At 43.4% G+C, this 15965-nt stretch overlaps 1 protein-coding gene across 1 annotated transcript; it reads right to left on the reverse strand.

Annotated features, from left to right (window-relative positions):
- Positions 1-688: 688 nt before the first annotated feature.
- Positions 689-13634, reverse strand: LOC144121832 (uncharacterized). Its single transcript, XM_077655245.1, has 5 exons — positions 13462-13634; positions 11318-11475; positions 9771-9844; positions 7946-8029; positions 689-1517 (listed from the first exon to the last, which is right to left on the reverse strand). The coding sequence occupies exons 1-5, from the start codon at positions 13576-13578 to the stop codon at positions 1387-1389; spliced, it is 564 nt and encodes a 187-aa protein (XP_077511371.1). The 5' UTR covers positions 13579-13634; the 3' UTR covers positions 689-1386.
- Positions 13635-15965: the final 2331 nt, after the last annotated feature.

Below are 15965 nucleotides of genomic sequence, written 5' to 3' on the forward strand. Positions count from 1 at the left end.
ATGTGCGCTTAGGCAATGATTGGATAAGAATCTGGGTGTATATATATTTGTGTTCTTTCTGAATAAAATCAGTCGCGAGTTTGCGCCCGTCCTTGTCTTTTCTCGTCCATGTCTTTTTTAGCGCAATTCCCTTCTTTAAGTATGACTCGGACATAATGAGCGCGGACGACGGCGTCGAAAGTCCGGCGTCCAGGACTCTTCTACCTGGAGCGCCGTGACTTGTTGAGCGCCTGCCTATCTCGACCGTACCGCAGTTTCGTACACGCAGCGTCGGGGAATCGTTCGCTTCTTTCAGGCGCACTATTCTACGCGACGCGTTGTCGACCGAGCTGTAGGGGACGGGAGCCAGGCTGACTTCATGCAGCGTGGTCACCCCGCCATCCACGCTGACCATGACCGGGCCATCGGTTTACGATATGGTTTTTGGCATCACGGTACTCCAGCCCCCCGGAAAAAGCACCCATAAACCAATTTACCTGACATATTGCATCGAACAAATTTCTAACTAGGAGGTCAAATGAAACAAAAACATATACTGCGCCTGTTTCCGGCGACTAGCGCGCAACATCTTTCATTTAGCATATTCTTATTCAAATATTTCATGAGTAGGCAATTCTCAGCTGCTTCCCTGCGTTAAGCTATAGGTGAAACTGTGATCGACAAGCAGGGATAATTCAAAGATTTTTATTGGTGTTGGAGATTTTTATTGGTGTTGGACATATATCGGTACACTATTCACACGACCAAAATATTGAAACAAAAATGCATGAAGGTGTTCTTACAATCAATATTAAGTAATGAAACTTACTTTAGGCTTCACTAATCTCTAAGCGTGCAAATAGATATTTTCGTATGCATGTCCAACATTCTCTAATAAAAATTTGGAAAAATGAAAAATTGCTAGACAATAATATGGAGATATTGAACGCAATGGTCGATTCTTCTGATATGTAGCAAAATGTTTCTTTCAAACTGTTTCCATCGATCTCATCGAACAGTTAAGACTGCCATAAAAGACCAGGGTGGGGGGCGCTTTTGACAATAGCAAAAACGCTAATAGAAAATACTACAAGACTGCCGTCGGGTGATCTGCAGATATATCGATTGTTGTAGTGAAATCTTTCATTATATGAAAAAAAAAATTGCGTTCATGAATTGGTGGGCATTGTTTACCCATGGATTAATTAATGTTCACAAACATAGCATATGATCAACAGCTTTGGAAACGACCACTAATTCTCTCTTCTTGGGTGTCACCAGCACCAGCTTGCCGCCGTGGCGTGTGCTTGTAAAGAAGATACTGCACAAGACCTTTACATTAGACTTATTCGTCGTAGAGTTTAAAGACTGCTGCACGAATTTATTACAAAGTGCATATAAAGCGCGTCAAGCAAGATCGCAATCTTCGTAGACCTGGTACTTGGGTGAAGCGCCGCAAAGCAGGTCATATATGAATTCACAGCAGGTGTTGTTGACTCCAAGTTTGCTCTCCGGCACCCAGTAGCTGCATCCCTTCCCTGCATGTAATCGGTTCTTGTAACGACATCTTTAGCGGGTATTGCAAAACAGTAGTCTCTCGGCCGCTATAAAGTTTAGTTGCCGCTCTCGCGTTCTGGAGGGATTGCTTCCCGGCAGTGTGCCGAAAAGACATTCTCCACAGAATCACAGAAAAGAATTCTTGACACAACCGCGTATGTATGCGCGGACAGACTAATGAGTACAGTTGTTTCGCATCTGATGGTAAGGTGTGGTACACCTAGTAAGGTACGTATATCATGAATATTATGGCTATATGTTCTTAGTAGACGCAAACTGGCTATAAACGATCGCTATCAGGCACTAAGGTAAGCAGTACAAGTGTCATAGAATCTTCAAGATATGGTATGCCACAGCGGTCATTACGACTCCTGCTCTTCAGTTTATATACTAACGACTTGACACAACTGCTCATAATAAAACAGCGCAAGAGACGACGGGCCAGAGAAAGAACACTGCGCTGTCTCATTAGGAATCCTTACCAATGTAGCCCCACTCAACATTTTGCTCAACTTCTTGTATTTCAAGTCATCGCAATTTATAACGCAGATTATAAGAACGGTATATATTTTATGCAAAAGGATATTCACTAATTATTTGCATGGTTTCAGCAAAAGGGCATTTTTCTGAATAACGAACATACTTCATTTCTATACCCAACCGGCATTAAAGAATCGAAAATTTAACAAAGCTTCTTCAGCAAATGATTCATGCATTACATCTCAGCTAATATATTTAGGCTTACTTTTTAATTAAACATGCTCATGGAAGTTTCACATGGTGCACCGACTACGATTTGTCTCTGCCGTGTTTACACATTAAGGACGATATGTTACGCTTACTGAAGAAAACTCAGTTATAGAAAACTCAGTGCAGATTCAATAGTTATATGTAGCGTCAAAGTGCGTTCATGGGCCTCGCAATATCGAATAAATATATTAGATAAGATAATAGCTAATTTAACACGCAATATTAAATGCGCGACAAGAAGTAACTATAACGATATATCGGAAATAATAGGTTTTTCGTATTCAGTGTGTATGTTGTGTTGCTGTTGGAAACCTTTCTGAGACAAAAAAATTTACACGGGATAAGGTAAAAGAACAAGACACTTATATGTACGTTATTATTTCAATAAATGCTCTTTAGACTATGGAATAGCTGCAATAGGCAAAGATAGAAAACCGATTATGAATGTTTTTTTTAATGCAAACTCTCACAAGTAATACGTTTCGATACTTTTGTCATACTTCTCATTTATATGTGTAAATACTTTATATTTGCACTTTTGCATGTGCGAACCTCACTGTACAGTTTATTTGACTTGAGTAGTGTGTAGTCAAATGTGATGGCGGTATTCTTTTCAGGTGTTGTTTGCAGTGGTTTGGCATTAATATATGCTCGTATACGAAGTGAAAAAGCTTGGGCAGTTATATGTATCGGTTCGATGTTTGTAGATGCATCAGTGTCGCTCTCTCACGATGTACTGCCGTGACCTGCGTAAAAGCATTCATTTTTTCTGCGGGAGAGAAATAAAGATTGTAAAAAGAGTTCCAAATAAAGAAATTACAATTTTAATTATTTGTCATTCCCCTTTATTAATATTCCGCGAATCTGGACACTGGCTATCACTCAAAAGAAAACATTTGACAGAATTCTGTTTTGTTGGGAAAATTAGTTTAGTAGAAAGATGACTGACGCCAACCACGTAAATTTTTGAAAAACAACACGTTTCGGGAACGGTTCGGTCCCTTCTTCAAGGTGTAACTACGGGCGAGGCGCAGCTTGGCTTTTTAAGGCCTCGTGTTTAATACCTCCAGGTCAAAGGCCACAAACCACGGATGTAAGACGGAGGAAGTGTCCCCAGCGAGTGATTAACTTTTCTTCGTGTCTGTTGTATGTGCCACGACTCCAGCAGATGCCTCCTGCGCTGGTTAGCTTCGGTCTCCAGTAGAATAGTGACGTCAAAATCAATTCGGTGGTCACATTCCACGCAGTGTTCGGCCACCGCGCTGCGCTGACGGTTCATTTGTCGGACGTCCGCTTTTTGTTGCCTCATTCTTTCGACGACGTTCTTCGTTTCCCCCAAGTACGAGGCCGGGCAGACTGAGCAGGGAATCTTGTATACAACCCCTTGGGCCCTTTCATTTGGGTGACGGTCTTTCGGGCGGGGCAGGAAGCGTCCGATGGTGGTGTGGACGTGGATGTATGCAGTTTGATAACGAGACTTACGTGGCGCAGTCTATATTGCGCTCAACTATATCGCTACTGCTCAGGAAAATCGGCAGACAAATTGAACATACGGTTTCATGGCTATATTTACCAAATATTGTACATATCCTTCATTTCATTCAGCGAATTTAATTTTTCCTTGATGTTAGTGTTGTCCAGCACTTCTCAATAACATATTGCTCCAAGTAAAAAATGTAAGAGTGATTTTTAAGAGACTATAGAGCTCATGTTTAAAAGCAGCGTGTGGCTCTGGCGGCAGAAAAGCTGGTAAAACAACATAATACTGCGTGGAACGTGTCGCTTGCAGTATAAGGAAAACGTGTCAAAAACGTAGTAGTGCAGTTCTTTAGGAATGTCCGCTTGTCACGTGAGTCGAGGCGCAAAGTATGGGTAACGTATTGCATGGGAGGGTGAACAATAGTAAAAAAAGAACGACGTTCATTACACAAATGGGTGCAGGGGGCGTCAAAAAGTTTATGCTTTACGCTTGAAAAGATACCACAGCTGCCGGCAGTTAAAGGCTTACACTACACCCGGTACTAGAGCTTAGCTGCATTTTGAACTAGAGCCACCAGCGCACGTGACCGCACTTAATAATCACCATTAGTTTGAGTTTAAAATCGCAGCCGTCGTGCTCAGAAACACTGTAAAGCAGCAGACTTGTTGCAATCCAACGGTACACCTTAGGAGCATAGCGAGTGCGGCGGCAGGCTAACTACCACGGTAGATTTATCTGCAAGGAGGACGCCGGAGACGGGGTTGCGATGGTCCATCCTTGGACGAGAAATTTTTATCCGCTTATTTCTGCCAACAAAGTTCAAAAATGTATGACGTATGACCTTCAGGGCGGACAACTGCTGTCAAGAGTGTCCGGAGATTGCGATCGTCAGTGGAGAAGTATCAAGGCGGTTCAGAGCAGCACGCATTGCAGGATTGCCTTTCTTTTTGAGATTGTTTCCGCTGTGCATCTTAGTATCCGGTGCATCACAACACTGTCTTGAGCTCTATGCTTCAGAATGATATACATTGGCTGAATTATAGAAAACATTTTTTATGGCATATAATGTTGCTTGGACATATTTTGAAGTACACACCATACGCATATATCTTATTTTTGGACTTCAGACTGGTAGAATGTTATCAGGGTAAATGGTTTGCGATCTGTGGCAGAGCTGCTATTCCTTTAAAGCAGCGTTTAAGCTGTTACTTGTGTCATCCAAGGATCACTGATCTTGTTTTAAACATCATATAAGTATGACGTTAAGCTACGATCGCCCATGGCAAATGTCCCTAACAGAGAAAGCCATGTTCCTATAACAATTCATGACTTCCCGTGTGGCTTTGGTACAGTCGTCGTAAGGAGCTGCGGCAGGAGCAAACTCTGCGACAGCAAAAGCTAGGAATAAAGGGCTCAGGAAGATTGAATCAGACAACATAAACCATACAAAGGAAAATTACTTTTATAAAAACTTTCCTAAACTCCCGCAACCGTAATGTACACTGATCGCAAACACTAATGTGATTATATCGCAATTACTTTTAAATAACTTTTAGATTTTTGCACGTAGAAAATACACCGGTGTTTTACACTAGCATATTATTTGTTAATCTAGTGCACCCCAGGGAGAAATGATAACATCGTTCAAAATGGGTGTCGAAAGCTTTGCCCCGCTTAGAAAGAAGTGGTCTTGGTCATGCTGAATAGCAGCTCGACCGGCGAAGATGATGGCAACTCTTTGTTTTACATGAAAAGTTCTTTCAACCTTGGGCAGCACAGCGAAAATTGCAAAAACCGCCTATTTCGCCATTCATGCAACGGAGAAGCCGATTGCTCAACGAGTGATTTTGATTTATAACCGGTGAAATTTACCACCCTATTGATTTTGAAGAATTTGCGCGCATGTTTTGTTGCGGCTGCAGCAATTTCTTGGTCAATGTAGCATTCGCAATAGAGCTAGTGGCACCGAGTGCGGTGGCCTGACGGTAACTAGTCATTAACAGTAAAATCTAAAAATGCTTGATTCGGTACATTTCTCGCCATGCCATTCAACTTTAGACAGCGTCAATAACTATCTCCTAAAGAAAATGCAGTAAGAGAAATACCAAATACTCTCTCATAACGCGACTCGTACATTCTTTTGTTTGCCCACTATGCTCTATCATAGCCAACCATACCCACTTCCTCTTTTTTTTCCTGGTAACTGGAGAATAACATGGATAAGAGAATGCAAAAAAATGATTGAAAATGAAAGCGTAGATGAACACTCGTCATATTCATTTTCATTCAAAGGGGAAACGAGCACGGAATGTAACAAACGCCTAGCTACTTCGAGTTACAGACACAAGGAACTGTACGGTTAATTAAACTTGAGTTCGAAGAAATATATCTTTTTTGCATGAAAATGACTACTACAAAGTAAATCATGACATTCCTCAATTACTAGGTCAGAAATGTATTGGACTGCAATAAAATTGTCAAGAGTAATTAATTTATTGTGATACACTACACTAATTTAATTACAGAAATATCGGTACAAAGCGGTGTACTCGTTCAGGTATACCATGATTAATAATATTACACTACAACATGACAGAAGAACGCTAGCCCTTGTTTGGTTATGAAGTCGGTTTACTGCGTCAATGATCCATTGTACCTAAATTAGCTCACCTGCTTTGGTTTCTTCAGTCATGATGCCTGCACTCGGCCTGCATAAGTTCGTATTTCAGCAACTCTCATTTTGGTGCTCTCCAGGAGCTCAGTTTTCATTTTCTTTTGATTTGCTGTTCTTCCCATAGCAGTATCAGCACGTATTCCTTATTGTAATTGACAGTGATATGCAACGGTCGCTTTGTGTCGCGAAGCGGGAAGAATTATGAGACTAACGGGGGATCATGGATGCATTCTTTCGCCCGTGTAAAAAACCACTGGCTCATGGTACAGTTATTGGTATAGCTATAGAGCAATTTATGGAATACAAGAAATCTAAAAGAATGTGACAGTGCCGTGGGTGAGATTTCCTATCTTTCTGCATTGACCGAGGGGAGAGCAGAATGAGCTGAAAAAAAATAACCTTGCGTAACACTCACAAGGAGTTAAGTAGATCTCAAAGAATTTATTTCTAAATAAAAAATAATAACCGGTTTGCGCTGACATGGTACTCATTAGGAGTGCATTGTAAAGAAGTAGTAAAAAAATACCACCGAATGTAAAGTAATGTAATCCTTGAATGTAACCCCGAGCACTCCTTGAAAAGCCGTTGCGAGCAAATTTCACAGCCTAAGATCTTGATCAGCCCCGATGCAATAAGGAGTTAAGGGCACATCCATAAGTGCTGTAACGACTCTTTAGAGAGATCTGTCTACCGACTAAGCTAAGGAGAATTTGTTGGAATGCGGAGACATCGAAAGGTTATTTGGTTCCTTTTACCGGTGTCCGTTAAAATCAATTCCAGCTAGCCAGCTCTATGATTAAGCCTGCATTAATTTAAGTAGACAAGTTATCTGGCCTGTCTTGCTCATTGGCGAAGCTTAACTACTGTGTTTTATACAGCGCATATGGTACTATCAACATCAAGCGAAATATGATCAAGAAAAAAAGATAATAATATATTATGGAGGAACAATACTAAATTGATCGATTTCCGCATCGAAGATGTGAAGACCACTCTTTGGAAGTGTTAATAGGCCACGCCCATATTTCTTCTCCAGCGGCTAATGTTTGTGATCGTTCTTGCGCGCGTTTCAATTGTTTTGTTCGCGTTTCGTTTGATGCTGATGCTACCTGTGAATGAGGGTACATAATAGTGGACCACCACCGGACACATTTTACAATTAGCTACAATTATGGTGGCCTCTCTTGACTGTGTCTCTAATTAACTAAGTTTTCCAAAGCACCATCCAAACGCAACCACAAAGAAATTTCGTGGAGAAGAGTGGCAATTTGCCTGATCATAATGGTAAATCTGCGTTCAACATTCCAACGGCCGTCTGAATTTTTCGCAAGAGGTTTATGAAGGCCGCAGTGTGAATTGTAGTACAAAAAATACGGGTTTTAATTAGGCTGATGCAGAAATTGCTTTCAGTTCTACGTCTCATTTAGAAACGAACCCTAGGCATGCACAGTCGCATCCTGCGACCATCGTAAACACATTGCTAGCTGTTAGAGCACTCTCCTTACCTGATTCAGTGTAGCTGTGGCGAAAAATCATGCAGCTATCGCAATCCGTGTATGCCGTTGTGAAGTTGAAGGTGACGCTGGGATCTTTGGGAGAGAATAGTAGACATATTAACAGAGAAGACCACAATATAAATAAGCCATTATTGCTTTTCATAAAGCTCCTCTTTTCCGTAGATTCATTTGCCGCTGGAGGTAGCCTTTTTCAAGCAAAGAGAGGCTAGCCCTTTGACATTGAAATAGGAATTTTAGTTTTACCGGCTCCGGGGGGTCTTCCCAACTGATGGAAAATATTTGGATCCTCGAGAATGATGGAAAATATTTGGATTCCTGAAAATTTGACGTTTTTATCAGTGGCCCAGAATTGTGGATTTGACTTGTTTTGACATTTAAGTGGCCCGTTTTCTCGATATAAGGTTCTAATGTATTATATTAATTTAATGTGGTAATATAATAAAGTATTAGGAAGAACTTTGCTTACGTTTCGTTTTTAAGGTTAGGCTTTATTTCTTTCGAAAAACAAACAGGACATTGCGTCAAAAGGCGGTAAGCCCTGAGAATTAGTACCGGTGAACCACCTTTACTTACTTTAGCCCCTAAGGCACGAGTGGTAAATACTGCACCTTGAAAATGCTTTAAACGCCCTGCAAAAGTCCCCAAGCAACGCAAGGTGCTCTCCGTTTATTAATGACAGGAACAAGCGTTGGAAGTACACTGCTTGTACGCCACCCAGCGAGCTGGTCCGTGGGACACTTTGACAACAGCGCCCTCATGCGTTACGAGATGGCGCCCTGAGCGCCCCGTGAAAAGTTGCCGGCGATGAACAGGCTGCACCCTCGTCAATAGTACGTCCCCTCCTTGGCCCGAACTGGAGCTTTCTTACTCACGGAGGTCTGATATATGAAATATCCTTTCATATAACACGGCATGCACACCGCCACCGGCCGCAGCACGGCAGCATCGTCGCACATGAAGCCGATTGTGACATCTTCTGATTCCATTCTTCAATTTGCATTCGAGCATTCGAGCAATGCAAATGGGGGACGGGGGGGGGGGGGGATTGTAATTGTATTGCTTAACACGGATGAAGATAAAAAAAAGAAAAATCCAGGGAAGCACAATACCGGTTTTGCTACTAAAACTTGCATACGAGTGTTCAGTATGACCACGAACGACGGACGCGGGTTTTAGCGTAAGACCGACACAATCGACGAGTTCATATGCTAAAAACTTGGCGTTATTTAAAGGAAATCGGAAGCAACTTTCTATAGCAGAAAAATAAAGAGATGGGCACGGGGAATGGAAAGGGAGCAGGAATTATATTTAACAGGTTAGGAGGAAAAACTCGTGAGTGATCGGTAATCCATAAGTATTCACCGCACTGCAAAAATGTTTGAGCTCGCTGTAATAACTCTGAAGATATTGGCAATTGAAATCTATGCTCCTGCTTTCCCCCATCAACTCATACGCGCACACGCGGCAGAAAAAAAAACCAGGAAAACAGAGCGGGCTAGAACCCCGCAGCAACGTGTCCTCCCCACGTCACCTGGGCAAGCCCCGTGAGGACGCCCGCCCAGGTTCCACATTCTACACCAAAGAAGGATGGGCAGCTAAGAACGCGCGGTGAGGTGGCGCATTACTCGGTTATGAGCAGCAATCTTTAAGAATTTTTTAAAATTGATAGTGTCCACGCATAGCTTTTTAAATTTGATTCGGATACTTGAGAGGACCACCTGCACAGATTTCTTTTAGTATAATCCGACAATCGAAATGTTTTCATAAAACGATATTTGGCTGTTCTTTAGTTTTCCTAAATAGCCGCACTCACCGTTAACGCTCTGCACGTTGACTACGTCTTTTACCTCGTAGCCAGGTGTTGAAACCAGCGTCAATAGCACGTCTCTGAAATCGACAATCGGAGAAGTAGTCTCGTTAGTACCGTAATAGTGAGAGCACGACCTTACCTCGTAACGGTTACGAGTGTTCGTTTGACTCGAAAAGATGTTGGTCGAAAGTGATCCTACTGGCTGCCTACAACTACGACTACTTACTATAATCGCGAGCATCGTTTAATGAGGTATTCCCGACACATTAGTGACTAAGCGAAGGAATATGATCCCCGAGTTGTGATCAACAAATGTGCTTTGTGGTCCCCAAACGCCTGAACCTGTCATTTGTTTCCGGGAAATCGGAAGGATTATGTGATGCCTGTTTCTTCCGCGGCTCCAGCTTCAAAAGCTTCAAAACAAAAGACGTAGAATGTCACGATCAGTTAGATTGTGGCATTGTGACTATGTATGCTATTTATCCCGCGTCTCCGAAAAAAAAAGTAAAACTTTTGAGCTTAGTGCAACATATGTTCCCCCCCCCCCAAAAAAAAAAAACAATAAACGCAGCTCTTAGAATTTTAATTATGTTCGCCTTGCTTTTTTTTCGCATTGTTACATCCAATAAATTGGGAAAAATAAAACCGCCTGTTTCGTATGTATCTTTGCAGTTGTTAAAATTATTCCTGCGCAAACCACTGCCGTTTTTGGGCTCAAGCATTGACCACAGGGAAGCTTAAGAGACTCCGTGTTCTTTCATAAGTAATTTAACATTGCAGCTTGCTTGGGTTATCCGGAATTGGCGAAGAATGGCAGTTGTCTGCCGCAGACTTTTCGTAGAGGCGAGCGGAGCAGCAAATTTGAGAGGGTGCGTCATAGGGGATGCTACGAGACGTAGTACTCCTTCTCCAAGCAAGGATATTGTTTGCCTCGCAGTTCGCCGAATGGCGCAGCCTCTCAAATCAGCTATTCCACTCCCCTCAATGAAAAATCTGCGCGCAGACGAGTGAAGTTTTTCGCTGATTCCGGTCAATTAAGGAAAGTTACGATTTTAGATTCTTTATAGAAAAACGTAAACTGTCATCAGCTACCCTGTGGTCGGTGCTTTAGCCGAAATAGGCCACTAGCTTGCTCAGCAGAAGTTTTTACAACCCGGACAGATAAACATGGAGCTCCCTTCACATGATAGGCCTGTGGCCTCTTTTCTGAACGGCCAGCGGCTATCGATCACTGGGGGCTGTCACCTCGCGTCTTGCTGTCCCTTTCCTTGCGCTTCGTTGAAGTAATATTTTAACCCATTTGCACAAAACCGTGCCCTTCCGCGGTGCTCCGAAAAACTGCCATTTGTACTTCTGCATATTTGTAATCTTAGTAGATTTTTGCAAATCATCTGGCACTCATGACTGACACTTGGTAAATTTTGTCCGAGGCTTCTAAAATAGTAGTTCTAGTTACCAAGAAAGTCTTGGAAGTAAAAAGCAAATGCTGGAACGCTGCAATGCTTCCACTAAAAAGTGCTGAAGAGAAATATCTGCGTATAGCTACTTACAGTGAAACGTCGGGGGAATATTGAACTGTGGCCGTTGTGGACCCATCTACGTAGGGACCTGTGTCGGTGACTCGAAAGCACATGCCAGCACCTCCGAAGAAGGGATCACTTTCAAAGTTTTGGTACAGCTGGTACAACGTCTCTTTCAGTGGAAAGCACTGCGGTGGAAAAGGCAAATGTTCTATCAATCATTACTTTTTCTTCTCTGAACATCATGCTGCACAGTAAGCATAACCAATTTTATGGTTTATGGGATTTTAATGTCCCAAAGCGACTCAGGATATGGTGGAGCCCGTATAGTGAAGGGCTCGGGAAATTTCGATCACCTGCGGTTCTTTACGGCTGCCAAAGTAAGCTACCTACCCGTCTCAGAATCTTGGAGTTTGAAAATATGCTGCGCCTTGGTCTTCAAACGGGGAGCACCGTCTGTGCGATCGGACGCTTTATACGAAGTCTGCTAATGAGAATTGCATGTGCGCTGCAGTGCACAGTCACAGTCACACTTTCATTCCGAAGAAGAAGAGCGATGAGGTTTTTTTCACGTTTTAATTTCATATGGCCTCAAAGACCAATAATCTTTTTGATGGTGTCGGATGCAGCAGGCTGGTTGGCATAAGTGTTGACCAAGCACTGCACCATAGAAGACGGTTATATTTGCTGAGAAAAGCCACCCCCCGCCCCCGACCTCCCGGCTGTCAGTGTACAGAACGCTCATTACACAGGTCAACTGATTACTTAGTGGAGCTACACATTCATCCCCTGCCCCTCCTCTCGAACCTAAATTTGCATCTCAGTTCTCGGGGTCTTTAGTCACTATCCGGTTTAGTTATTGGAAGATAAAAAGAGCGCTCATAGAAGCGCAAATTGTGCCTAATTCTCTTTTACTATTACAATTTAACTGGCATTGGACCAATGCACTTAGTATAGAGAATTGAGTGTTGCGCTGGCTAAGAATCTGAGTGAAATTTTTTTGCCTGAGAAAGAAATCTCAGGGTGGTTCTCACACAAGGGGCGTACTGATCTCGCCTCGCATGCAAGAGGTGAGTGGTTCAATCCCCAGTGCCGCCGGGTACCCACGGGTGATACAATGGGTACAAGTTTTCCCCTCCCTGGAGCTTGGCTTCTTTAGGGTGAAATGCTTGGGAAATGGGTCTTTGACCCCATCTTTAGTCGCGAAGGTCAGTACCTGCGTGAACAAAAAACTCGCACGACGGTTACCACCCATAACGCGCATTTCATAGCTTCGTTGGCACTCCCTGTGGAATGTTCGCGTCTGCGTCGTTTTTTCCCGGTAACGACGGCGTGCGCATTTAGGCATCAACGTAGCACTCCCTCGCTTGCGGTCTCGGCTGCAGAAGTGCTGCATCTGGCCACACTCAGTGCTTACATTCGCGATCCCGTGCCTGCTACAAAGCTTTATCGGTGGCATGTTCCGGAATGTCCATTGCGTCTTCAGCACTCAGCGTCAGTCACGGGCGTTTAGCATTACACAAGCAGGCTATTGTTCCTAGTGCGACGCAACACGGTAGTGACTGCTGCGGCGGGGAACAACCGCGAGCACCGAAGAGGACGACTATGAGGTTGCAACTCGCTGGCGGGGATCAGTGTACCGCGCCTTACATCCATTAGTCTAGCACGGTTGTAGACGGTCAGCGTGACCTGAGCTCTAGGGCACTTCAGATAGTTACTGCAAATGGGGCCTTAGACTAAGGACTCCACCTCCTTGGGGCCTCCAGCCTTAGTTAATAACAAACGTTTTGTAGCGGTAGCTACATTCCTTTAAATTACGGTAGCTGCGCCACCACGCTGTCACGTAGATGGTCACGTGGTGCGGAGCAGCTGCCGTCGGCGCGGCGGCATGGCTAATCTCGTGGTTCGTCACGTGACAAAGTTCCACTCGGCCAGCTGTAACTATCGAGACACTCCAGGTTTAACTAGAGCTAAACCACCGCAATTTTTTTTTCTCTTTCTCTTGCCACCCTCAGAGCATCGGCGAAAGGCAAACTCAAGTGTCTCACGATCTCAGGCAGTCAGCGATCAACCAAAGGTCTGCGCCGTCCTCGTGCTCCCTGTCCCTTTCTAACCCCTCTACAGATAACACTGACAACGCCGACGTGATATCTAAAGTTCACACAGTGACTTACCTCTCCTATATTTTGGTAAACTTGGAGGGCCGGATTATCTTCGGGTAAGTCTTGACTCGCTGTAACTGACGCGATAAGTAAAGACGCACAGATAGAGAGGACTACGGCAAAAGTCATAGTGAAGCTTGCCGATCTTGTCGAGGCAAATGGCTCGGTCGCTAGTTGGTTTCCGGGCAAAGTACCCGGCTTTATGTACGCTTTACGACAGCCACGTGCGGCTGACAAAAAAACTAAGCAAAGAGTACTTTACCCCATCCTCACCACCTGCATTTAGTGCTGCGCTGACCTTGGTGCCAAGGACAGGCAGACAACCTACTCCGATTCTGTAGTTTTGGAAAAATATTCAACACTGTTTTACCAGCCGTCGTTCACTATGCAAACTGTGCCGCAGCTGCTTTAATTTCTGTCCGTTTTTCTGTTTGCTTTCATTCGGGTAACTGCTGAAAAATCCTGCACTTAATGAAACCAGAATTTACAGTAACAAATATATTTCATGCCGGTCCTGTTCGCGGCAAACATGTTGATACCAGGGCGCTGAGTTTCACATGGATCAGGCTTAGAGCTCATTCCGGAGTGACTGGTAGTGTTTGGAGCTTGAATACCAACCAGGACCGACTACTGCTAACAGCGGCGAGACTGCGGCCGTTGGGAGTCCAAACAGGTTTAAGCGAGTCCGGCATAACGCTCATACCGGAGATGCCTGACTGGGAGTTAATGCACACAGTGAGCACATTTTCTTGGTGTTTAACCTTGGAAGTGAGTCGACAACATGATCGATGTAGTGACAGCTCGATTTATGTAGAGGTGCAGCTTTATATCAGTGAGTGACGAACGACTTCCGATGTATACGTTTGTTTATTAATAAATACTGCGGCCTGGGAAACAATATACTGGAACGTGGATACACAAAAAGAAAAAAAAACAAAGAAATGGATCAGGCATGGCGTCAAGTGGGTAATACATGCAACACAGCTTGCATTGTAATCCCGAACGCATTTGCTATGCATTAAAAAAAAAGAAAACTAGGAGTAACCAGCCACCGAAATTTTCGAGGCAATGATTTAATGAACGATGGAAGTTGTATACCAAAGTACATTTTTTTCTCGACTGATATCTGATGTTTTAAATTTTGTGGCAGTTCAATAACTGTAGGCGTGCAAGATAGCGTTGATTTTACACCTTTCTTCAGGCGTTTTATCCTACGCTGCAAACCCAACGTCTTTCTACTTATCCAAGGATTGCGGTTAAACGATTTGGTTGTATTTTGCACGAAACGCTGAATACATTCACAGACAATGTTATTGAAGACGAGCCACAAGTCAATAATACTGCAAGGACTGTCTTTGAAATCGCCGCAACCAAGGAGAAAGACGTAAATAATAGATTCATTAGCAGCCCATGAAAAGCTCAGAAAGTCTCGAGCATCATCTTAATGGCTTAAGAAAACATCTTCTGAAGACAATAAGCCTATCTAGGGATCCGATACACCAGTAAGAACACCACAAAAGACGGTGCCCGCAATGCCACTTACAAAAAAAGAGATCTACGATGGAGAAGGAATCCTACTGGATGTATGTAGCCTCGTTCACAACTTGTATGAGATAGAAATTAATGACGAAATCAAGAATTCCACTTTCGTTACCAGTAAAGGGCTAGGTAGAAAAAGAGCACCAATTAATGTCGGGAAATTAAAATTTATGGACATATTTAAACGGTCCTCTGACTTTACATAAAACACAATGTATTCTTTTAGGTGGTGAAAATAGCGACACAAGAGTCAGGAGGTTGCGAACAGCTCCAAGGATATACCTTATATTGTTAGCATAAACAAGCCGCCGTGTTGGCTCAGTGGTTATGGTGCTCTGCTGTTGACCCGAAAGACGCGGGCTCGATCCCTGCCGCGGTGGTTGGATTTCGATTGAGGTAAAATTAAAGAGGCCCGTGTACTGTGCGATATCAGTGCACGTTAAAGAACCTCAGATGGTCGACGATATATAATTAACTATCAATTGGTGAACCATGCAGTGTGGTACGAGAAGAAAGTACACAGGTCCTGTTTTACGCGATTTCTTGGTTGTTTCATACGCTGTTTTAGTTCTTAGTATGTACCAGCCGAGTAGCTGTTCGTTCAACGCTTCGTGGTTTGTTGACACATAAAAGGCTTAGTGTGAAGTTAATTATCCTCTTTCCTGCTCCACTAGCCGGCTGTGATGCTAAATGACGAATTTGATAATCCGGAATATTCAATCCTGTATAAATAACATACAGATTTTTCAATACGGTAAGAGTATGTACACTGAGCTACAAGAGATGATACGGCGTATTTGGGAAGTTGCGAAAGTAAATGAACGACGAGGATATTTCCCCGATCTTTCATTTCTTGTCTTGACTCTTGCTTCATTGCGAATGCAGTGCGCGCACGCTAGCCCTACAGTCGCAATTTGAAGGACGGAGGGCTGGTGCACTAACACTTGATAGCAGTTCTGGAGGGACATGCTACACAG

Source organism: Amblyomma americanum, chromosome 2 (assembly GCF_052857255.1).
Source record: "Amblyomma americanum isolate KBUSLIRL-KWMA chromosome 2, ASM5285725v1, whole genome shotgun sequence".
Classification (NCBI taxonomy): Eukaryota; Metazoa; Arthropoda; class Arachnida; order Ixodida; family Ixodidae; genus Amblyomma; species Amblyomma americanum.